This window comes from Anopheles gambiae, chromosome 3 (assembly GCF_943734735.2).
Source record: "Anopheles gambiae chromosome 3, idAnoGambNW_F1_1, whole genome shotgun sequence".
Lineage (NCBI taxonomy): Eukaryota > Metazoa > Arthropoda > Insecta > Diptera > Culicidae > Anopheles > Anopheles gambiae.
Genome location: NC_064602.1, coordinates 46,142,343 through 46,167,804, shown reverse-complemented (window position 1 = coordinate 46,167,804; position 25,462 = coordinate 46,142,343). Strand labels below are relative to the sequence as shown.

General features: G+C 40.9%; 2 protein-coding genes across 13 annotated transcripts in view; one reads left to right on the top strand and one right to left on the bottom strand.

Annotated features, from left to right (window-relative positions):
- The first annotated feature begins 352 nt into the window (after window positions 1-352).
- Window positions 353-5,080, top strand: LOC4578097 (uncharacterized). 2 transcript variants are annotated; one of them, XM_061653114.1, is made up of 7 exons: window positions 353-535; window positions 815-1,251; window positions 1,357-1,393; window positions 1,547-1,630; window positions 1,724-1,866; window positions 1,949-2,122; window positions 4,307-5,080. In XM_061653114.1, the coding sequence occupies exons 2-7, from the start codon at window positions 1,199-1,201 to the stop codon at window positions 4,866-4,868; spliced, it is 1,053 nt and encodes a 350-aa protein (XP_061509098.1). In that variant the 5' UTR covers window positions 353-535; window positions 815-1,198; the 3' UTR covers window positions 4,869-5,080. The 2 variants fall into 2 exon arrangements, with proteins under 2 accessions (XP_061509098.1, XP_061509097.1); XM_061653113.1 differs by having other exon boundaries at window positions 722-1,251.
- A 696-nt stretch (window positions 5,081-5,776) lies between these two features.
- LOC1279381 (serine/threonine-protein kinase 4 homolog A) overlaps window positions 5,777-25,462 on the bottom strand; it is a 46,692-nt gene continuing 27,006 nt past the window's right edge. For 6 of the 11 annotated variants that reach the window (XM_061653108.1, XM_061653109.1, XM_061653110.1 and 3 more), the window contains 8 exons: window positions 14,043-14,138; window positions 13,555-13,683; window positions 10,538-11,047; window positions 10,317-10,462; window positions 10,037-10,235; window positions 9,250-9,951; window positions 8,993-9,165; window positions 5,777-6,904 (listed from right to left, as the gene is read on the bottom strand). In XM_061653108.1, the coding sequence (XP_061509092.1) occupies window positions 6,862-6,904; window positions 8,993-9,165; window positions 9,250-9,951; window positions 10,037-10,235; window positions 10,317-10,462; window positions 10,538-11,047; window positions 13,555-13,683; window positions 14,043-14,138 (1,998 nt within the window). In that variant the 3' untranslated portion in view covers window positions 5,777-6,861. Of the gene's footprint in view, window positions 6,905-7,846; window positions 9,166-9,249; window positions 9,952-10,036; window positions 10,236-10,316; window positions 10,463-10,537; window positions 11,048-13,554; window positions 13,684-14,042; window positions 14,139-18,965; window positions 20,157-25,462 lie in introns of those variants that run through there. The other 5 variants (XM_061653103.1, XM_061653102.1, XM_061653104.1 and 2 more) reach the window with 4 other exon arrangements.

Below are 25,462 nucleotides of genomic sequence, written 5' to 3'. Positions count from 1 at the left end.
TCACCTGATAAATAATCAATTAGTGTTCATGTGTTCACAATAGTTATTTGAATGGAGTTTCCTCACCATTTTGTCCATTTCTAAAATCGTCCTGCTCCACTGTTGGTTGCATTTCCATTGACAGAGTTTCCCGCATTTCAAGAAAATACGTTTTCCCACTTTTCTTACAAGACAATCCCTGCAAGCAACAAAGAAACCATAGTATGTTTCAACCGGCCGGCGGTTACCGCCATAAGCGTAAACAAAGCGAGGGCGCGTGCGCGTTCGTCCAATTTCACCCTTGTTGTTTCGAGGGGTAAACTAGAATCAGCTGTTTACTGTCATGCGGGTTTTATGTGCCTCAACACACACACATGCACCGCTCAAAGCTACACAATTTGTCGTTTTTTTTCTCTGCTATTTGGTAGTGATATTTTCATTGTCTTTCTGTGCCTTTTATATTAACACAGGTGCTGTTTGAATCTTCCATTGGCCTTATTTAAAGAGTAAGAAACAGATTACTAAGACGCTTGTGCTACGCTAGAACAGATTCGAGGTAAATATTGTCGGGGTTACTGCGTCCTGCGTCGTCCACAGCGGTAGTGCAAGCGAGATAAAGCATGCGAAAGGACAAGTTGTTGAATTTATTGATCATCGTCGTAGCAGGCCCCGCCGCATTCGCATTCAGTTTGTTTGACGTTTACCCAGCACTGTTTAGCAACGATTGTTTTCTTTGTTTTAGTTAAATGATTTCCTTGTGCAGCAGATTAAAGTGCAATAATTAGAAAGCATCAGAATCCAATTGATTGAGTGTGGCTTTCGTCTGTTTTCATAGTGAATAGGCAATTGTGGGAGATAGCGTACGAAAACTACGGTCAAGTTAGGCTGGCAAAACAATACATCACATATCACACACCCATGTATCAACAAACAGAATGACTCACTGGTGTTTGACCAATGGCGGAAACAAGGCTGAAGGAGTGTCCGTACCTGCGTTCGCTTCCGCATAGATAAACGCACCATATCTCTTGCTCTATGCTGTGAACGTCAAGTGTACGGGATCCCGTTTTTCCGCAACATCACTTCCGCCAGTGGAGCATTTCGTCGTTCGCGAGTGTACGTCACATGATTGCAGGCTGCAACCCAAGGCGCACAGGCGACGGGAGGAGGGCAAATCCGTTCCGTTTTTCCCGTGCGAATTTTTTGCACCCGATGCGAAATGGGCAACTGCCTCAAAGGATGCCTTTCCGACGACACCAACGGGGGGATGAGGTGAGAAAAAAACAACAAACCTGAATGTGTGTCACTCCACAAGAAAAGCATGCTATCCTCTTCATTTACGCCGAACATCCTTTCTGCCTTTCTTTCCCTTTCTAGCCGCACACGGATGAATGCAAGTGATAGTCAGTACGAGGTAAGGTGGATGGATTGCAAGCTGAACGCAATATCGTCACCACATTCCACAGCCACATCTTGCATCTACCCTTGTCCCAATACACCCACCCACTACCCTGTGAACGAATGAAGCAAGAGCAACACAATTTAATTAAAAATCCATTTGCAACAGATCCTGATCGAGGGAATGCAGCCCACGGACGGGCACCCGGATGAGGGTGGTGAGTTGCAAGAAGCAATACAAATCAAATCAAATGTAAGTGTCCCAGCACCACAAGGGTTGCCTTTCACTGTGTGGTTTCATCCTTTCTACTCGTATATCCCTCTCTTACAACGCTCTTTTTTGTAGAGAAAATCAAACTTTTTCAAGAAATTCTGTACGAAAACGAATGTAGACTATGCAAGACTGAACAAAGCAAAAAACAATAATTTTTCCAAGCGCATTGCCACCGCTGGCAGCACAAGCAAACATAATCAGCATCCAAAGTCGGGGTAAGTGTAAGCACCTGGTACGGAATCGTATTGATAATTGAACACCCACTGATATCTTGCGCCGATTTTCCCAATATTTCAGATTGGACATACAACTGCAGTGCCTCGATGCACATTCTTTGCTGCTCGTGTCGAAGGATGGCCATCGGAAAACGAACAACGGTTACAACGATCTGCAAACGGACCAAACCTCCACTCCTGGCAGTTCGCTCGATTTGGAGTGGGAAAACGATTACGGCTATCAGCACAGTCAGTGGTATGTGATTGATGTTTGCTTTGAAAAAATCTTACGATGGAGACGCCCGATGCTTCATCGATTGACTGTTTTTTTTTTTTGAATAATTGTTTTAAATCTTATGGTTACGATCAAACAATGGGCGAAAAGAATGAGTTTATTGTGAATCATTGTGTTAAAACAGTTGTTTATCTTGCTACGAGTGTACGGTCCATACAAGGCTCCAGACCGCGACGGGCATGTTGTTTTAGTAATGCGAGTTGTCGACTATACCACGGGACCGCACCTCCTACATTTTAGCATACATTGCCATATATGTTAATTTCGTTTGTTTACCGATTGTTCTCATTCACCGGTAAAAGATTTTAAAATTTAAAATAATAGGTTAATTTGCATGCTCAATCCACCGGCTGTATTTAATTCATATGTCCTATTGGCAGTGGCGGATTTGCTTTTAGATATTGATATGAAGTGGTAAATCGTGAATTGGTAAATGTGTGATGTAATGTAGATGATCAGGGCCAGGGATCTCCAAACTACGGCTCTTGGTAGCTTACAATGTGACCCACGATACATTTGTAAAGGTTAATTTAATTAATTTAATATTTTGACTACTATTATCAAATTTCTATTGTTTCCTTCTTTTAGACGAAAATTAAGCCTTAAGAATACAAAGCTTTGCAAGTTTGATATATGTTTTTTTTAATATAAAAACGAGATATAAAGTTCACCCATAAGTTAAGGGAAACGTCAAAATGACCCTCAACATCGTTATTTACCAAGAAATGAGGGTTGCGAACAAACAAGTTTGGAAATAGGGCAATAAGTGGTTTACGAACACACTCAGTTAAAAAGAGCAATGTAAAAAACCTTCATTTAGCGATCATGTGCTAAATTATTGGAGGTGTAAAGTTATACAGTAATATATACTCATTTCTGTTAATTTTTTGCATCAATTGCTCTAATGTTATTCGAATGGAAAAAGAAAACCAACGATTTTTTGTCTTTGCTACTCTCGCATAATAGTAAACATTTTCATTTTCATAGATTCAATTAATCCAACGATGCTAGAAGCTTCTTCTTTCTTCTGTCTTCTCTCACGTGTAGTAAGAAAAAGAACACACCGCTCAATCCTGCTATATTTTATCATCCTATCTTTCATTCTACTTCTTCTTTCTTCCAATTCTATTTTCCTCTTATCATTAACGCTATTTATACATATAACGTAAACTCCGGGCAGTCAGTGCTGAAAAAATTCATCAGAACAGAACAAAACAGAAAATAACGTAGTATATTATAATTAAAAATCGTATGTTAAGTGATAATGTATTTTTTCATATATTTCATGCAATTCATTTTGGTTTAGCATTGCTTAGGATCCAAAACTAAATAAATTTAGTTGTCGTACATAATTTATAGAAAGGCAATTTCCATACAGAATGTAGAGAATTGTCGAGCAACGATTTAGTGTCTGGAATGGATTAACCTAGTCGTGCCAGGGTTCACTTTAGATGGAATATTCAAAGTGCAAGGAATTTTCATACTATCAGTCGAGTAACTTACAATAAGAATGGATTCAGAATCGATCATAGATTTAAAGCATTGAGATTTATCGGCGATATTAGCAATATCCCCATAGTTTCCGGGGCCGGTCTGGTGGTACAGTCGTCAACTCGTACGACTTTACACATACCCGTCATGATGGGTTCAAACCCCGAATAGACCGTGGCCCCATATGTAGGACTCTAACTATCTTGCTATGGTAACAATAAGTCACTGAAAGCCAAGCCCACTTCACTAGTGAGTACAGGCAGGCCTTGACCTTGACCGGCAGCGGTTGATGTTGATGTGCCAAAGAAGAAGATTAGTGATATCAGAGGCGGTCCCAAACCATTCCCCCCGTAGCAAGGACTGACTAAATCCGGCTGCGTGGTAATGAATTAAGTCTCCAAAGCCTGTAAAGGCCCGGCATGTTCACGTAGAACGTTACGCCAAATAGAAGAAGGGTTTACTCGTGCATAGTAATAAAATATTTACTTTAATGTCAGATATTGAATAATAAAACATAAACACCCTACCAGTCGTTATTACGATCTAAAAAAATTAGTCTTAGAAAAACAGCATTTATGATTGCTGACCGATGAGCTACATAATCTATTAGAAACACCAATATATAAAGCTCTTTTCAATCGTTCACCATTCCAGGTTATCACAGGAAGACGATCAACCGGAAGCTCCACAGTTGCAAAGTTTCCCTGCCTCGGTTCAAGAATCGGTATTCAAGATCGAGGAGTGGTCAACACTGAAACGCAGCAAGGACCGTATCAATGCACTACGCAAGCTAGACCACCAACACCAACAACCTGCGCAGCATCAGGAGGCACAAGGCAGTGGCAGTCGGTCCCGCCTGATCCACTCCACCAACTCCCCCGGAGCGGCGGATGACGTTACCGGATCACTGGAATGCATTTCTCGGCCAGTGCCACCGGGTGGCCGTGCATTTCCCTCCTTCGAACAGCATCATGCAGCTAGTCTGACGAGCGTGGACCGAATGATGCACGGTGGATCGTCGGACCTTTCGCACATATCATCGACGCCGGAGGGTTCGCTGGAATGGGACATCGATCAGGATCGGCAGCTGAAGTCGGAAAACGAATCGCTCGATTATGACACCAAGGAGTTGTTGTTGGAGATTGAGCAGTTTAAAAATCGTGTGCTCAGCGAAACAGGCGCAACGCTGAAAGATGATGAGCTGCCGAGCAGCTGATCGGACAGCAGCCCAAATGGGGATTCCGATTTTGATGATTAGAGTGTTCCCCATGAAGAAGGAGGCAGAACTTGATCACGTTAGAAAGGACGTATCGTAGCTAGTAAGCATTGTATAGTAGTAGAGCTGCAGAAAATAAGTATATTTATTGCGTGTTTGTATCAATGTATTAGCACCAACGTGAAACATGTAGAGCGCATAATAGCGAATAACTGAATTTCAACGAACAACAAGTGTATATTTCAACCCCCCCGTTACACCACACCTATATAACTAGTCGTCGGTGCCGTTTGTTTAACAATCGTTTGAATTTTCCTGTTACAAACAATAACAAAAAACAACACACTTCTTCGATCGTGTTGTTGTTGAAAGTTAGCGCTAGCGCGATGGTCCTTCAAAAAACCATCATTTGGTGCCGATTTCCCGCTTTTCTACTAGACCGCTATCCATTGTCGATCGCTATTTATATACACCAATTTATACAATGGTAACTAGACATGCATTTTGCCTCGATCGTTTTAGCACCATTGTTTGTGAGCGGAAATCGCCCTCGTAGCGGTGATTTACGGTAAATAGAGTGTCCTTCCCAGTTTTCCGATAGTTGGTATTGTCATGTTAAAGGTTTTAATTTTAAACTATTATCGTAACGGACTGTTGCCAGCCGAGGGGAGAGCGGGCACGAAACTCACCAGCGGAACACAACAATAACAATGAAATGTGCATTTGTTGGCCTCTGTTGTACGGAGTGCAAAATTAACTGTATGAAGTATGAAGTATGAACGGAATATATATACATAAATAAATATTTAAAAAAACACAAAGCTAATGTGTCTATTTTTCTTTCTATAATTTTATATATCACTACCTATATGTGACTCTAGCGAGTTATTTTAAATGATAAAAAAGGGTTTTTTTATTTGTTTTTATATTTTGATTTATTGTTTTTATTTCTTGTTGATTTTATGTTTAGTTCTCCCACAATATTTGCTTCCCTCTTTACTTTTACGTTTTTTTCCGATTCTATTCCCTCACTACAAACGAACGTGTGTTGGATCAAGGTTGCAATCAACTGTTCTGCATTGGATGCTCCTTCTTCCTGTTTACATTCCTTCTTTCTTATTTTTGTTGCTATCTTCAATCTATACATTGATAACTCATTTCATATTTCACTATCTCTCAAGTCCTGTAATTTTTCCAACATAGAAACCCTAACTTATTTTTGAGGCTATTTTCGTTTACCTTTTACTTGCGACGAGCGAACGTGGAACGCTTTCCATTGTTGGTATGTATTTTATGTGTTTTATGTTACGTTGTTTCACAATATTTCCAAGTGTGTGCTTGCTGTGGTTCCGTGTCAACTGTGTAATGTGTCAACTATACAGCAGTAATTCAAAACTACCTTTTTTAAGTATATTCCAGTGTCCGAAGAGAATATACTTCGGCTGAGTTTGCCGTGTTGTGAATTAGCAGAATGATTTGTAAGTCTTTGCGGGATGGTAACCAACACAAATAAACCTACCATGTTTGAACGGGTTCAACTGAATGTGCACAAGAAATGAAGATGAATTCATATAAATTAGTATATGTTATTCACATGCTACTTCACACAATTGTTTTTTTTCTACATTATCAATAAATATCTATATTTTAAGATATAATTGTTTTTACTGCTTTAGCTTTCCTGCTGCTTACAATACGGAAATAAACAGGAACAAACAACATCGTCAACAGCTTTTGCCAGTTGTTTAACGTTTCCGAATTTAAAAGATTTACAAAGCCACATGCAAAAGGATAAACGAGGCAAAATAGCATAAATCTTACCAAAACAACAACCAGGTGCCGCCATTTGTATTATTTCCCCTGTCAGTCAGGACTAATTGAACGTATAATTAACTAAACTTATAATTGTATGCACTATAATCTGCAGTTAAATGTGATGAACACCAGACTCGTACACGCGTTTCACGAAAAAAAAACACGCAATACAATTGCCCTAGTAAAGAACGGTCATCTTGGAAGAGTTACCGGAAGCTCGGCTATGGGGAAGGGATGAAAAAATGTGAAAAAAGTAGTATCAAACTCATTCAATCAAATCATGCATATGCTTCAGAAAAGAGCATAAAACTCAACACATTCTATTCTGTTGGTCAAATGTATTATGTAGAAGAATTAGTTGGAAATTTGACAAGAAGAAAAAATATAACTCCATTTACAGAAAAAAGCAAAACTGTCAAACCATTCTGTTAACGGTCAACTTTTTTAACAGGCTTAACGGATATTCGTTAAACTAAGTAAAAATATTTGCTGCGAAAAAAACAATCACATTATCAAAATACTGTGTAGATGTGTTGTTAAGAAAGTATAAAATAAACATTAAAGATTGTGTAAAGGTATGTGTTAGTATGCGTGTTCATGTGTGGTTTAATGTAAACAAACTAGTTTATACAAATTTAAACTTAAAAAAAAATAACCAAATTAGTTAACAACTGAATAGCATGTGCACTAAAATACCAAAACAGTGCCTATTTACATCCAGAATCATAAAACAGAAGAAAACAAATGATTGCATGTCGCGATTTTGCTCACTTTCATAATGTGTATTTTTTCACAATTATATATTGAATTGTGTGCATACATATGTGTGTATGTGTGTGTTTATTTACGTGTTATTGGATGTTTTCAATCCAGTTTAATACATTGTAATGTACAAACTATCGTCCGTCCTTGTTAGTTTGTTCCAAGTCACATTTCTTTCAATAGAGCTCATGATTTGAGAAGAATTTACTCCACATTCTTACTGGTTAGTCTAATATGCCAAAAACACTTCATATTGTCATAAACCATCCATATCGCATTGTTGTGATTTTTTTTTCGCAGACTAGAGTCTCGTCTCACTGGTTAAACATTATGTTCAACCCACCTGTATATAGTCCTGCAAGTTAGAATAAGCGCTAGAAATCGTGAACGCCGCGCGTCGATAGGTTTCATAGACTTTTTGTTTTTATTGCGATACCGTAACATAGTTTTAGAATTGTCACTTAAATATTCTAATTGTTTTACAGTTTCAATACGTTATTTTCTTCATTTCATCTTTTACATATTATTGTTCAATAGTTTAATTAACATTGCGCAGAAAGTATAACGAAAACAAACAAAAATTACACGACTATGCATTCGACCGCGATACAGGTATGGGTTTTTTTTATTAGGGTTTACGTCCGATTTTAACTGTTAGGATAGTACCCCCTGACGGTTAAATACGCTAAACTAAAACCAAACTAAGACAAAACAAGAACCTTTTCTTCGGAAAGATCTCGTCGTACAATTCCAGAACGATCTTGCAGATTAGGTACACCACCGCGATAAGAACTTTGAATTGGTTGCTTTATACCAACTATTACATTGATTAACGGTACGCTATGAACAGGTAAGTTCATGACCGTATTCTAAGCGACTCAGCGTTCTTTCCAATCCATACTGTACTGAATACTTTGCAGCTGCCGTAACAAGATCATGTGATCAGTACTCACAGTATTCACTCTTGGTACAAAACACAACACCCAAAAAATTCCTTGTTTACCGCTTTTTTATCGCTTTACTCTGGAATCACTGAAAGTAGTCGAAAGTGTGTAGGAAATACGACAAAAATAAATGACAAACGTATTCAACTCCGACTGAAGAAGACCAACCTCTACAACCATTTGCAGTGCAAACACTCCATTGGTATGAGCAGTGTTAGAAAAAAATCCTCTTACAACACTAAATTAGTGATTTTAATACAGTGGGTTTGAAGAAGTATTAGTGAACCAGCCAAAAAGTTGTGAAAATATTACATTCGGAACCTGCGCACCAGTGCTACAAGATCGTTTGTAGTTGTCTCCGAGAACGGTTTAATTTGGGAACCAATCGGAAACAAACAACATTTCATAATACAAAAGTTTACGGCTTTAATTTGTGTACACTACCTTGGGAAAGTATTGTTGTTTTTTTACATACTAGTAACAAACGAACGATTTAGCACTAGAAAACCATTCCATCACCATCATCATCACACATCCACACCGATCGCGCCCGTACCGTATAAGGATAGTGGGGTTCCGTTAGTGCATTGGAACAGAACCTACCGTGTCACTTTATCTATAAGCGTATTGATTCGCGTCTCGGAGAAACCGGGCACAAGCTTGTGGATGATTTCCTTCACAAACAGATCACTCACGCCCGGACTACTCCGTTCGGCGCTCTCGAAGGCCAGCCGTAGGTCTCCCATGTCGGAACCACTGTTATAATTTCGCTGCATCTGTAATGCAAAGTGTATTAGAACAATGTATTAGAATTGAAAGACTTCATATCCCCTGTTCAGTAACCATCCATCAATACTAACCTCAGATAAAAGAGGGAAAATAATTGCCTTAAGACAACCACTGTTTGTTGACGTCGTCGTCGTAGTTGGCGTCGTCGTGGAGGACGATCGACTCGAGCTTTTGCTGGAGTTGTTATTTACATTCGTAATACTGTTGGTGCGCGAGTTGCCATTGCTGCTTGTGTTGTTGTGGCTGGGCGAATCCCGTTCGCGCCGCAAACTGCTACTGCGCTTCTCGTTCTCATTGCCCGATCCGCTCAGGCTGTCGGAGGCAACCATTTTTCGCTCTTTGTTATCACGATCCTTTTCTCGATGATCGCGATCTATCCGTTCACGATGGTCCCGATCCCGTTCACGGTCGCGATCACGCTCACGTTCACGATCACGATCACGATCTCGCTCACGCTCACGCTCTCGTTCGCGATCTCGCTCTCGTTCGCGATCTCGTTCGCGTTCGCGATCTCGCTCCCTTTCTCGATCACGCTCCCGTTCTCGCTCCTTTTCGCGATCCTTTTCCCATTCTGATTCGCGCTCCAGGCGATGATCTCGCTGTTGTCGTTCTAAGCTCGCTTCTTTCTCCTTCTGCAGCTGCAAAGCAGAGATTTGATTTTGCAGTTCGCGCTCCTTGCGCGAATCCACAATGATTGGACTGGTGTTCGTGGTATTGTTGGCTGCAATCAGCGTCGAAGAGGACTGATGCGATGGCGATGAAGATGGTCGTGGCTATAAAGAGGGATATATTTTTTAAATTATAAATTTGTTGTTCTATACATTTGCACATGTGTTCACGAATCGGTTGATCATTTACCTGACTTGTTTTATGTTGATTCAAATTGTAATCCCTATCACGGTTCGAGCTGACACCACCGACATTGCTGGTACCATTGTGTTTTACCGGTGATCCAAGCGGGTCTTCCATCACATTTTTATTAAAGTTATTAAAATTCAATCCCTTCACCGTCATTATCCACGGTTCATCGAGATCGCTATCCTGTTTCGAGTCCTCACTACAAAAAGGGGAAAGAAAAAGACCAAAATACATTTGATGATACTCAATACACAACACAGGGTATGGTAGATCAACTTACGAATCCGAATTTTCTGATTCTGTTTCACTTTCTTCGCCTTTTTGAGACTTCCATTTTTTGTACCGATCGATTAGATCGATTAGGTAAGAATTTTTCTTCGCTTTCTTAATGAAAGGAAACTTTAGCAGTTCCTTTGCTGTTGGTCTCTAAAAATTAAAATTAAATCAAAATCAATATACAGCCAATAAAAAAAAATGCCGCAGGTCGCTCGGGTGACTTACATTTTCTGGATCTTTATTTAGGCACGCTTCGACAAAATCTTTGAATGGCTTCGTATAACTACCGGTTAGCTGAGGTGGATTGTTCTTCGGAATCAGAAACAATACCCGCATCGGATGCAGCTCCGAGTTGGGTGGTTCACCTTTCGCCAGCTCGATTGCGGTAATACCTAGCGACCAGATGTCGGCTTTGGAATCGTACATGGACTGCTTTATCACTTCCGGTGCCATCCAGAAGGGTGTTCCAACGAAGGTGTTTCGCTTGGAAGTGGTGTTTGTGAGCTGACCGGCAACGCCGAAGTCAGCCAGCTTCACGTCTCCCAGTTCGCTCAGCAGCACGTTAGCCGCCTTGATGTCCCTGTGTAACTTGCGCTCCGAGTGCAGGTAGTCCAGACCTTTGAGCACCTCGCGCAGTATGATGGCGATGTGCATCTCCTCGAAGAGACCCGCTTTCATGAGGTCTAGGGCGGATCCACCGCCGAGATATTCCATGATGATCCATAGCTTGGTGCCCTGTGTTTGGTAAAGCAGACGAGTAGTAATTAATCACACTGTGTCTAATCTCTTACACACGCCAAATAAAAGCATAACGAACTATCGAAAGTTATAGAAAATGCAATGAGGATTCGTTTTTCATTCCATGCTAATAACCGTCGGGCTGAAATTTCTCCACAAAACATTTGTCTGGCTCATCGAAACGGAACCACAGATCAGACGATACACAATGCCTAACGCATTTGGTGGTGTGTTTCGTACCGTCAATATCCCCCTAGTGTGTATATCTCGTGCGGTTCACACTCCAGCCGGATGCAGCTCCTTTCATTTCAAACTCATATTGCACAGTGAGGTGGAAAATTTAGTCCATTGTTATGGATCGTGCATGCATATGCATACCAACCAAGGCGCAATGATATGCAGAGCTGAACGAGCCAAAACATCTTTCGCTTTTCTCTGGCAATGAAAACGAAAACTTTGCTATCATTTATGAAAGAGAAACGTGGTGGTATCGAGACACATCAAAGCGATACAATCAAACACAAGCATCCGTGAGCGATGATTTGCAAACAACCAATTGGAGAAAATGGGTTCTTCTACGAAAACGGTAGCGAGGCGAAACCACCACTACTGGTATTGTATGGTCCAGTACAACAGGATGTGACGTAGAACTATTGTATCGATCGGAATTGTAAAAAGCAGTGAACAGTTTTCAACACAAAAGTATTGCAAAAGCAATGAAAACTGCAATCATAGCCATTAAAATTGAGTTACTTAGCCTATTAGTGCAAGTATTTTAAAATATTATTATTGTCACGAAATAAGATGCGTGTTTTGTACGAGTTTGCATCAAACCACACGACAAATAGAATAGAACCGCTTTTAACAAAGCAAACTAACTAACGCTATATGCTAAGGAAAGTGATTCGTTGGTAACAATTGTCGTAAAAGCGAGCGCAAAACGGGAACGAATATTTATGCTCCCTAACCTGGTTCGTGACTTAATTTTGCATTGGCCCGTTAGACCTCGCGCAAACGTTTGAACACCGACAATCACAAACTGCCAGAACCATGTTGTACCACCACTTGGTGTATGAGTCATACCTTTACCATCGTCCACAAATGGTCATGGCGTACGCGTGTTGAAGGATTGGCTGGGGAGTACTGTATAGAATCGACCGTTGACAAAAGCACTCGCACCACACATCAGTGCTGGTTGTATTGCGAGTGTGACGCGATTTGCGATCATTATTAAAACAAACACGCACCGACCCGAACCATACCCGGTGACGGGGTGGCGGGTCGGGGTCCATTGCACTGTTGTGCTGATTTAGATAACACCGATTTCACCAGTGAGACCCCTTTGCATGCGGAAGAAGCCACTTAAAGCACACCCTCTATCTTCAACAGTTATAACATTCAAAGGCTTGTCGAAGTGTACGCGACACACTCGACGGTAGAGACTAATGTACAGCAATTGGCGCCGGTTGCTTATGATACGACCCTCTGTTGTTAATTATGCATCTCTCAAACTACAGAACAAACCTGTGGTCTCCCTGGCTGGCACAAGCGCACGTCACGGCGCTCAATTGACATTCATTTCACATCGCGACCACCAGTTTGGTCGTGGATCAAAGCACATTATAGTAAATAAGATGTAACAAATCTATTGTACGGGTAGCAGTGTGGGTTATGGTACAATTTCTACCATCTTTCTTCCATTAAATGATGTGAAATATGTTTAACTTTTAGTTATATAATGTTTCATAGTATATTTTTATATTTTTCACTTCAACCAGTATCATACATTCATCGATCATTAATTCTTCACTAGAATATCTGTGGCTAACCAACAATGAGATATAAAGATCTGTGCCGAGATGTACATATCGCTCGAAATTCAAAATCTCTTGCCACGTCATACGTTATGACTTATCGCAGTATTAAAACTATTGGTAGTGTATTTAAAACAGTTGTGCTTCATTCATACGAGCTTCTAGACAAAAACACTTCACCGTAAATCGATGCATGACAATGCTAACACAGAAATGGAAGTGCGCTTTCACGTATCAGAGAAAAGCAATTTGAATTAGCCACGCTGAGTATGAATTCCTATGAGGCATGGTGATAGCGTGTTTGTTGAGGGGTTCTGTATGCAAATTTTCATGACCGAATGCGAGAGAAGTTATTTGTTTACCGTTCCGACAATCCCAACACGACGACTTAACCGGCCGCATGACATATACCATCGGTCAAGAGTGATTGGCAAGCAAATTCAAAACCTTCTTTTTGTAAGATGGATGAGCAATCGATGGTTCAACCATATACGACACACAAGTGATTAGATCACTATCATAAGATTGATGTCAGACGAATGGTAGACGGAGACCCATATCCAACGAAACATGTTTATTGTTGGTTAAGTTAATAATAAAATAATACTTAAAATAATAATGAATAAAAAAATAATTTAAACTAATATTCGTTCAAAAATGAATAGCAAAACAGTAAACTCTATAACTTACCTTAAGATATGATCCGAAGTATTTGGTGACAAATGGTGAGTCACATTGCGATAGCACCATAATTTCCTGTTGAATGTCTTCGATTTCATCTTCAGCTTCTTCGAGATCGATGATCTTAATTGCGACCACCTACCATGAATTACGAAAAGAGTAGCAAGGTTAGTATTGCTAATTAACTACATATATGTATCTCTTCCGTTTCAAAACGAACGACTTCAATTAAGAGGTCCCATTTTACAGCAGTTTCATTTTCGAAAGGGACAATTACAAACAGACTACTAAATTTAGCCACATTCAACACAACGAGCGCATTGAATAAGACTCAGATCTATGCTGCCAGCAAAAGTGCCAGACGACAATGGATAGTGGAAGGATATTTATCACCAACAAACTTCCACCGGCCTGCCACAAACATACGCCAGACTTGTTCGATGACAAGAGTGTAGTGTAGGAAGCATTGTTTGTGTGAGTTCTTCCTCTATCCTTACCTGCTGAGTCCGGTTGTCAACACCCTTAAATACTTCACCGAAGGATCCTTTGCCTATACGCTCCTGCTTTGTGAAGATAAGCTCCGGGTCGACTTTCTGTGGGAGAGAAGAAAAGGAAATAGGATATTAGACTCGTTGTCAACAAACTCAGACTGGCTGACTAGCAACGACCCACTTAGCCAGACTCGTACAAATGGGAACAATCTGTGTATCGGTGAGTGAGTAACCATCGTTCGCTCAGCTCTATGAATAAGTGTACCGTACCTAAGCAAACAATAGTGGAAAGACAGAGGCACATGGACAAGGTAAAATCCATTTTCCTCACGATAGTGGTGTGATTTAATTAAAAAAATAAATTAAACTTCAATTCGTTTAAACGGCAGGAAATCCGCAACAAGGACAGACATATCTGCATTCCAGTACAGCGGCAACTAGTTTCCTGACCTTCGATAAGATAAGCGATAGCAGAAACCTCACAAGAATACATAGAATAACTTAATATAAGAAATACTACAAAAAGTTTTTTAAATATAAAATTTTGAAGATGGCAAACATATTATCAAGCAAATTTACACACTCTGAACCATTTCTTAATATACTTCTAATAGCAAACGATTAACCTCCCGCTTTATGCTTACCGTAAGTAAGATACCAAAGTAATCCTTAGTGACATATTAAATGCAGGCTATTCACTTCCCCCTAATCTATTTATAGACGTAACAGCTCTTAAACTGCCTGTCTCTTCCTCCCTTTACAATGCACACACTCACGCTTTGTGACTTGCCTGAGAATGGTTAGCTTACTAGCAGAAATGAAACTCCTTTCCATTGAACAAAATGATGTTCCCTCGTTCAGAAAGGCCAACAAGGACCGATTGCTCACGTCAGTACCGTAAACTGGATAGAAAAGTAATCGGTTTTGGCATTTGTTCCTTATCCTGATTCTTTAACCTATAGGAAAAGGGAATTAGTATCGTAGTACTATGACGTCATATTTAGGCGAACGGCGTTAGGAAAGCTGAGACCTAATAATCGTTTGTGACTTGACACTTACGAACGTAGCGCTCTAAAATGCATAGAAGCGTGTGCAAATGCGTGGTAAAGGAGAGGCAAGGCATAATGTAAGAGTTCAACAATGCAATAATGCCCTTCCTTCTCTAACAGCCACCCTTTCACGTTCGTCTACCAAGCTTATGCATCATCGCCGTTGTTTTATAGACAAGAAGTCGTTAAGCAGAAAATAGGCACGAAAAAATGAAAGTTAAATTACTCTTAATGGGAGTGCGGCTCTGTAGGGCTTTCTGATGCACTACACACTATTAAGACACGGCGTTTCCTTCCTGGCCGTCGTCAAAATTTAGACAATTGACTGCATTGAAACGAGCGCGGATGGCGCTGGAACGGATCAATGATTTATTTTGACATAAACCGAGCGTGAGGTTTGTGGTTTGGCATCGGTATCTTATACACACAAGCACTCCTATGGATAATTCTAGTCATTCGAGACAGCCACAAATTTAGCTCCACAGAGTATGAAACAATAGAGCACTCCATGAATGCACAAGCTTCCTATAGGGGAGTGGTGGTTTGCTGTACTGACTGCGTGTTACATACGCTTCCCTTTCATGACACTCTAACCATGGCTGATCTGGCACGAGCGATCGGTTCGCTTATGGAAGCATGCAATTACCATCGCTCGTAGCGTTGGCTTTCCTTAGTACACAAACTATCGCACAGCGAAATTGCACAAGAAATCATACTTTGCAGGCGTGACATCTTGGTTACGTTTTTGCCATTGAACGGAGGTTTTTTTCTTCTTCCAATTCGACCACTAAATATGCTGATTCATACTCCGTTTTAATTCCTTAATGCCATACTCTATAGCATACAGCCCGATGTGTGTCAGCAGGCCACAGGTTAGGTAATTGTGTGTGTTGGTAATAGATGGCAGGGAAGGTCGGTTGCGGTGCGACCAGCGAACAGATGACCAGGAATCGAGCAACTTGGAGCGCATTCATTCGAGCCCTTTCACTATTCAAGGTTTTGTTTAGCACACCTCAACCATACAATAAGGATAACGATCGAATTGCTTATTGTAACCGGTACAGTGCGCTTACTTTTCTTGAACTTGCCTTCAATATGATGTGCGAGTTAAAGTTCATACCGGTTTGGTTGTATTTTTGTGCTTATTCTTGTATTATACTACATGGCATAATGGATACACTGAATGCCAAACAATGCGTTAAAATGTCAGCAAAATCATTTAACAAAGCGCATGCACTGTGAACATTCCTAGTCCTAATACAAATTTAGCTAAAATACCCGAAAAAAGCTAAAACGACAAGCTAAAGATTCGTTTGCAAAACGAATCGACGTTTTTTGCAGTTTATCTGGATCTCATTCTACTTCTACAATCGTAGGTGGCAAAACAACCGTTCCATTATCTTATCATGTCACTGGCAAGCCACCAATTACATTACAAATTCAGTGCAGAGGTGTTAAATACACGTCGAAAGGGTCGGGTTCCATCAGCCCATGATAAATGCTACTAGCGATACGATCGGAATGTAGGCACCGTTTCCATTGCTAGTCTTATCTTGTCCTTCTCAGGAATGGTATTGAAGATGGACATTTCGTTCGTTGGTGTTGTCAGTTGGAGGGCATTTTTTAATGATTTTTTTATCGCCATCATGATACTCTAAGGCGAAGGAAAAAAAAACAAACCTAATTTATAAATTCACCTTCAATAAGATTGATAAATGGAGTCATAATTTTTGTAATCTTCACACATCAAACATGAATGCAGGTAACCAATTAAGTTGACGAACCACGCTTTGTAGATAAATACAGAAATGTGATCCCCAAAGTTTAATTGTATTATTTTTAGAGAAACCCCGAATAATTGACTAAAGTTTTTATGAATATTTTGGTGTTTCCAATCTAATTATGATAAATTAAAATAAAATAAAAGTATACGTTGAAAATTTTAAAGTTAAGCCAATATTTGCATCCGTTACCCCTCTCAAGACACAACCACTCTACGGTTACTGTATAAAGCATTTCAACGATCTGATTCCAACAGCGCGACTTTAGCTGGTAATCGCTAAGTTTTCCTCAGTCGGAACTTAGTCGTAAAATCATGATCCATACAACTGTGTTTCGGTTCCAATCGCAATCCACGGCATTCGATGCACAGCTGCCAAGAGCAGTAGTGGCGCATTACATTGAGATTTGCCGTTGGAGGCACCAAGGTGCTGTGTGTACCAAATGTTGGAATCGAAAAATAATGCCAAGAGAGAAATAATGATGAAATCTTCCGTTAGCATAATGTTCGCCCAGGGAGAAACATGAAATGGAAAATCACAACTTTCGATACACCCGACAACAACATCCCGACAATACCACACGCCTCGCCGCTCTCTTCATTCCTTCGTTTTGCTACGATTTTCTACGCTGCCGCCGATGCTGTCTGTCGATGGCGATGGGCGTTCGGTTTTCCCTCCCACGTGAAAGGGAAAGGCTTACAAACGGCGATCGAAAAGTGAAATCACTCGTGTTTAGAGTTTTGCGTTTTTAGACAATATTAGACATAATTCCTCTCCCGCTCGGTAATGAAAGTTTACCGACTTCTTCGCAAGGAGGGAGCCCAGCAGCAAGGCAAAGAATGTGCTCATGGGTCCAATCCCTCACTCTATGGATCTCGATGGAAAGCATCGTTAAATAGGCGAAGCGCAAAAAAGTTGTCGAAATTTTCAGTGAAAACTCCAATTAAAGTCTTTTCGTTTGTCTGCAAAACGTTTAACGCAGCAAAGTAGTTTATTCGTTTTGCTACTGTGCTGTTTGCCGGAATGGGTTGAAGTAACTCTAAATCATACGGTTGAGAAGAAACATTGCTATAGGGAACTAATTACTACCTGCATCGGCAAAGTATAGGAGAACGGTAGGAGCACAAGAAAGTAAGCTTATTGTAAAACTCTACAATTCTTACGGGGTTTAAGACTAAATAAATCAACATGATCAACATACACTTTATCGAACCATTGGCATATCAAATATAATAAACCATAAGATGCCATTTTCCCAAGATTAAATAAACAACCCAAGCATGCTTCCATCTGTTCGTTTTTGCTCAATGCATTGATCAACAACGCATGTACAATAGGACTCAACTAAAGGGCAGATAAATGTTTTGAGGATTTGTTTCAACGATGGCGATGATGAAACTCAGTTGCCGTGAAGGTCTCGTGACTTTCAATTCTTGCCAACTGCCAATTTCAACCGCTGTTTGCCATGCTATCCTACTCTTCCATCCGATCGATCGATCGCAGCACTACCTCGAATCTCGTATTTAGGTAGGCACCATTGCCTATAATAAAAAAAAAGATGGAACAGTCAAACATCAAATCAGCTGTACATTTAGGACTATCGAAAGAATAGCATCATTTTTAAAGAAGTTCTATGAAGTAACTATTAAACGGTAATTTTAGACAAGATCGATACATTTTATAGAAATTAGTTGAAATGACTAAACTAGGCAAATTCACTGTTTAACTATTGAAAATTACGAATAACACAACAACGGTAATTCATTGAAGGGATAAGAAAGAGCTACGATCTATTGCGATATAACTCCTCGAAATGGTAGTAATCTTCCGAAGTTTTGCTGTCGCTAGTTAGGCTCACATTAACTTTACTTACTTATGTGTATATTATAACGATTGAATATTACCACAACAGCGTTACATGATTCAAACAGACCCACTTAAAATGTTACATATTCAAAACGTTATTATACTCCGTTCATACTCCAGGTCTGTGTCTTGGCTTTGTCTCAGCCCTGTCATGCTGGTAGCATTACTGAACTTTATTCCGCGAGACGTCTCGAGGAGATCCAATTAGCCAAAGCGAAACCTTACAAACTCACCAGTTCTTCCGGTTGTTGTAAAAGTGCGCGACCTCCTCCAACGCCTTCGCCAGCATGACCTACAGGTGATCGTGGTCCCATGCCATGCTGGTTGCCGTTATGGATCACCAACGGCGGTGGTGACCGTCCGCTACCGTTGCGAGTCTGATGTGGCACAAAGTTCGGTGGTAGCGAGTGCAATTGTGGACTGCTGCTGCCTCCATTGTGATGCCCATTGCCTAGCTCATACATCGATAGAGGTCGCGGCGGTTTCAGCCCGTGATGGCCCGCTGGATGATGTGGCTGCGACTGCTGCTGGTGTAGGTGATGGGGATGATGATTGAGGTGCGGATGGTGGTACCCATTGCCGTTGTAGCTGGCACTCGAGATCTCCGGAAAGGATGGAGCCTGTGACAGGGGCTTTACATCGTAGTGCGGGTAGCGATTGCCGCTACCATCTACTCCGCCCCGGCTCCCTCCATTCCTTTCGATTATCCCATTCTGAGAGGTCGGATGGGGCAGGCTGTAGGAATTCCTGTATCCCGGCTGATTCCAGTGTGGATTGTTCGGTAGAGTCGGTGCCGTACCGTTGCCGGGACCACCGTACATCGATGGCTGATGATGGTGGAGAGAGTTTGGACCGTGTTGCCTCGCTGCAACACCGATGTCCCTCCACATCTTGCGCGCGCGTTCCTCGTCGCGCTTCATGTGCACAGCAATGCTATGCCCTCTCTTGTTCGGCTCGAACACTTTCGCGCTTTCGTACGTGCTCTGATTACTCAGGATCGTGTGCACATGATCGTACTCTAGCTTCGCGTCGCACGGATCGGTTGACGCTTTTCAGCTGAATCGAAATGCTTTCAAAACAAAGATGCGTTCGTCGGAAGATGTAAGATGCCTCGAAACAGTAGCATACTACCTCGGCAGCGACACTGATACTGCACACAGCTGCAACGAGCTGAACCGTACACAGCCGCAACTTTACAATGATTTGTAATATGAAGGTAATCTGAACCTTTGACACTTTTGCGACGTTTGTTTGTGCCGATGTACACACGGGATGCTTGATACGAAATACACCTGTAGCACGTGTATAGAGATCGCTGAGGTATTTTTCACTTCACTGATTCATCTTTAAGAGCTCTTGATGATTTTCCAGAGCCTTTGGTATGTCACTGCTACAAATGTCAGGTAGCTTTACGCACCGTTTCACTGATTAGATTAGTTGAGAGAAATACCGTTGGATTATACGAAGCGTGTTAAGTGGGGGGAAACATAATGAAATATGAGCCCTTGAGCAACGAGCTGAGTTGTTTTGTTCTTTACGATCGCCATACGACTGATGTAAAAAACATCGCCAATAATATGTTTTTTTCCATTTCCTTGTCTAAATATTGTAAATGTCATTAAATTCAGAACAATTCACGATTCAATGTCATTGTGGTTTAGCATAAGTGTGGGTATACAAACTAAGCAATAGCAGTTGTTAAATTGTGAAACTTTGTTGTATTCTGATAATACGATTAGCAAATAATTAGACGAATAATTATAAAACCAACATTTTGCCAATTGAAGCTCGTCTATGAGTAGAAATTCTTTGTGAGCTTTTATTAGTTTCATTAAATTATTCAATACGGCATTATGGTATTATACTAGAATATATTTTTTAAGCTTTCACCGTTTCTGGTGTTGTTTTCCATTTCCTGCACTAATCATTCAATAATATTCGTTGCGTTTAGCTTGCAGCTCCCCTTAAACCACCACCTGACGACCAACATCAATCAACAATCTGTGTCAAAAACGACGAGCGTAACGTGCAGGAAACAAACGGTTACGGTTACAGTTCAGATGCAATTAAACATCGTGCCTTTAAAAATGGACTAATATAGTGAGCAAAAAAAAACAACATAGAAACAGACCCTTTCCTACCCATCACCACCGTCGATAAATGGTAAAAATCAATCAACCATATCGATCATTACGAAAAGAGGCAAGAGTGTAGAGGAGAGGAACAGGGAGCGGTGGTTATAGTAGCTACACGGGCATTCCGTCTCTGCCATAGGAAGCACATATTCATCACACAAACACACAACGTGCGAAATACACCACAAACTCACGTTGCAGGTTGTTGGATCAGTGTAAATGCGATATGGAAAAGAAACCACAAAGAAAATACACCAAAAATCGTTTAAACGATCAATAACAACATAAGGTGTCCGTCGTGGTTAGCAGCAAAGGCAGCATGCGAAAAGAGGAGCACTAAAACTCGACGCCAACCGGCTATGTTCCCTCTGCTGCCGCACAGTGTGGTTGATTGATTTTACGGTTGAGGAAATAACCGACCACACTTCTCACGCGAAGAAATCATCGCTAAGAAACGTAGTAGTGTGGGGGTCTCCCTCCGAGCATCCCAAACGGAGGACCTGAAAAGTGACGTCTCGAACGGTACAGAATTATTGGGCTCTTTGCTTTGGATCCTCTTCCTTCCCATCCCACATCTCGTTATACATCAACCTCATTTCCATGATTAATAAATGAGGATGGAAATTATTACTGCCAAGCGTTCGGCCGATCGTGTGCGATGGTGAGAACATTATGAACATTTTCATCAATTTAGCTGTAAATTCGGATACGAGGTGGTTCGTCTCCTTTATCCCTTATAGCTCTGTGTTGAGTAATGCCGATAACGGAGTAATGCCGATAAAACACCCTAGGTGATAAGGCAGTGCTATATTCGACCAAAAATCCATCACAAATATCCAAAACAGGAAATATTATGATTTTAATTGTCGTTAAAAAAGATGCTACAAATTCAAATAAACAAACAAATTGCTAATTAATCTTAAATCTTTGAGTTTTTGTTACTGACATTGAAGCAAAATGTTGAGATGTAAATTGTCACCAAATTTTACCAAACAGTAGTTATGCATAATCTAATTTAAAGTCTAAATAACCGCACAAAGTTTTCCCCCATTCACTCCGCTGTGGCGTTTGAAAAGATCAACCCAGCTCATGAATACATGATAGCGGTCCGTTTTCTTTTACACTCCTCTCTGCACTTCCTTCCAGAGTATTTACTACTTCCCAGCTACTGGTCACGATGGAAGAATCATAACTTATTCACAGCACTATTCCCGACTGCGACTACTTTGCATGATGCAATGGATCGACCAGAAACAAGTCCGAACATCCTCACATACACACAATCACACCGATGACGCAGTGCTTCAAATCCAATTAGAATACCCGACCGGCCGTACCGTGACTCTTCGTGGCATGATAGTGCAAACGGCATAACGATGGTGCGCGACCATTTTTGCTGAACCAACAACCAACCAACTAACCAAACCAACTCCCACCAACGCAAAAAGCTCTTTTGCACCAACACAGCCTAGCACCACCCTCATCCACACGATCACGATGTGCAGTTGATATTGCTTCGCACAGGGCAAGAGGGCCACTAGATGCAACTGCACGTTGTAGAAACAGCGCGGAGATCTTGTCTACTTCCCACTGTAAGCAAAGCAATCGGAAAGCTTTTACCGACAACTCACGGTGGTACTGCACGCTCCTGCCATGGGTATAATTTTGCCATGAAGACATTCAGAAAGGTTGTAATTGAGTTAAGGGTTCGTAGCCCACCGCTCTAAGTATACCTTATTTTCTTTACATTTTCCAATAATACCTACAGCGATTCTTTCTTTTACATGGCGGGGCAGATGAGTGGAAACGGTATGGGGATACCGAACGAAAGGGTAGAATTTTGATTTCCTCGTTCTGTGATTCACGGAAATTGTTCTACGTGCAAAAAAAAACTCTCAATTTCCCACGAATTAACGTTGCCCCACGGACAACTAGTTGCTAAACCTGCTGTAAAAATGTTGGCGAAGGTACAGAACAACCTTCGAAATAGCACATGGCCTTACATGCATTTTTCCTTTCTGTAAAACTAGATGTTTCACTATGTCGAAAAGTTAACTTGAACATAAAATTAGTAAACATTGTCTCCTGAAATTGATCAAGTTACATTTGATCTACCATCCCCTCTGTGGCGTTTATATAAATATTCATTTATTTTTTGTTTTAAATTATAGCTTCGTTCTCCAAAGATCAGAATATTTTTCCTTTCATGGATTATTGTTTGTGTTTGAGCAGATTTGTTTTACACTAACTATAACTGATACACCACTATCAACCAGAGCAATATATCTAACACATTTTTATCTGTTAACACTGCTATTGGTTATCGACAAAGCTAGAAACATCTGAGAAAGGAAGGTTTCGCAGACTTTATGATCCGTTACAAGCTGCTTCAAAAGTTAACACCTTCGTACGGAAAGCAACGGAACGGAATGCTGATTATTATAATATTTTACTCACACACCCATCGTCTAATATCGTGGTGCGTAAAATAAATGTATGCCGGGTTTACACCATGCCTCCAACTGGTTCGTCGCATGGCCCAGTCACTCGGTCAGTCAGTCATTGCGGTGTCAATTCTACTAGCGCCCACCAGCATGGAATGTAAGGAAGGGTTGGTGGGTGGGTGGGTGGGTGGTTTGTTCGTTTCAAAATGTAGTCCACTTTTGGTTCCAAACAGTGTGTGTGGCGCTGGTAGCAAAAAGTGGTACAACGTTTTTCTATCGATCGCTCCCCGCGCGTCAACATCAGCAAAAACGTAGAGTAAAGGGAACAACACAACAGGGGCTTGGCTCTGTTCGCAATGCAACAGGTTGATGGAAGAAAAAAACACATACTAATATTAAACCTCCCTCCACTGTTGGCTGGATTACTCGTCGGCTATACTAGTTCGGGGTGGCTGCTAGCCTGGTTGGGTAGGCTTCCACACTATCCACCAGCTTTCCACCAGTAAACACCACTACTACAACAAGTTTGGTGGAGGGCGATGGAACAGCAAATACCATGGATGAATGTTACGGTACGATTAGCAGACCGAAAACCAACGAACCAACCAACAACTCCGACTAAGCTACCTCTATCGACCTTCCAACCAGCAATAACCTTCCCATTTGGAAGCTAGTGGTTAATGCGGATGCATAGAATGAAATATAGCTGTCCTCAGATGTGCTGATGATTCGCATGAGACGTCATCAACAAACGAAAGATTCAACCAGTTCGTCTTGTACAGTGACACTACAGTCCAATGTAGCATTGCAGACTTGTAAAATGATATCCTTACTTGATAAAAAAATATGCTAAACGCACAAATAGTGTGATAAATAAAAGAATGAATTATTATTGGTACGTTTACCAATGCTGTTTTGCGTGAGTAATTGGCAGAAAATTGACAAATTCAACTAGTCAATGCTACGATACAATTTAAAGCACACAAGGTTTGACACAGTAATGCGCTTTGTCGCGCTCAGGGCGATCTGGGTAGTTTATAGAAGCTTGTTTCAACATCACTTCCTCTACGAACATGCAAATCGAATGTCACCATACCCTTCCCCAACAGTGATTTTTGCACTAAACCAATGCAAACATTAAGGACGTTTGTTAGGCAGCTTCAAAACCAACAAAAAAAATACACAAACCAGTACAACGTTTCATATCGTTGGTGCTAGACTATTTCTCGAACTGAAAGTAAATCATTGCGGGTGTAAAAATGAAGGAAAACGACCATTACAGAAGGAAACAGCCACTGCAGTACGACCATATGTGAGTACATCTAGACCTACGACAGAGAAATAAAAATTATGCCGGTCACATTAATGCACGAAGCATCACATTCGTAGGCTATCATATGTCTTTAAAGCTGTCAAGCAATGCCACACAGTCATGCATCTTGGACCACATGATAGTGATCATCATCTTTATTTCATGCTATGTACGGTTCCAGTCTTTGCTGGCACAATCATCCCATCGATCGTTCCACGCGTGATGACGACACGGAGTTAGAGGAATGAAGAAAAAAAAAACAAAACAACAACAAAGACATGAAACCAAACTACAGCTCAATGCCTTGCGGCAGTACAGAAAAAAATGATGCATCGCAATGAATTGCACTGCAACGATGCACTGACAGCGTAGATTCAGTGCACTCCCTGTGGCTCATGGGAACCACCTGCACCCACCATGACGACGACGGGAGAGATACAGCTCTATCCGCCGGGTGCAATTAAAGCAACAATTTATGTATGTTTGGGTAATTGTTGGCTTGTTGGAAGGGGGGACGGCACAGCCGATGGCGAAATGAAATGCGGTTCCACATGTTTCAAGTGCCAGCCAGAATCGGGTTTTGCTCAGCGGAAATACGGAAAAACAGCGTGTTCACAACACTCCGACGTGCGATGGTTTACAGCAATAGTAGAAAGAAAGTCGCCACCAAACAAAACCAACTGAAACACACTATTCATCTTACGCCAAATGCCGGTCAGACTTTTATGGTTCAATTATTATAGACACAATGTTTGGACTTGTCAGCAATGTGTGTTAAATAAAACAAATTATACATTTGCGAGCATCGTTGAAAGTTGAGCCATATTTTATAAGCACAG

Excerpts from the sequence above, each read along its gene's own strand:
- LOC4578097 (XM_061653114.1), top strand. The coding sequence starts at position 1,199 with ATGGGCAACTGCCTCAAAGGATGCCTTTCCGACGACACCAACGGGGGG. Across the intron at positions 1,867-1,948 it reads AATCAGCATCCAAAGTCGGG|ATTGGACATACAACTGCAGT; the intron begins GTAAGTGTAAGC and ends CCAATATTTCAG. Across the intron at positions 2,123-4,306 it reads GGCTATCAGCACAGTCAGTG|GTTATCACAGGAAGACGATC; the intron begins GTATGTGATTGA and ends TCACCATTCCAG.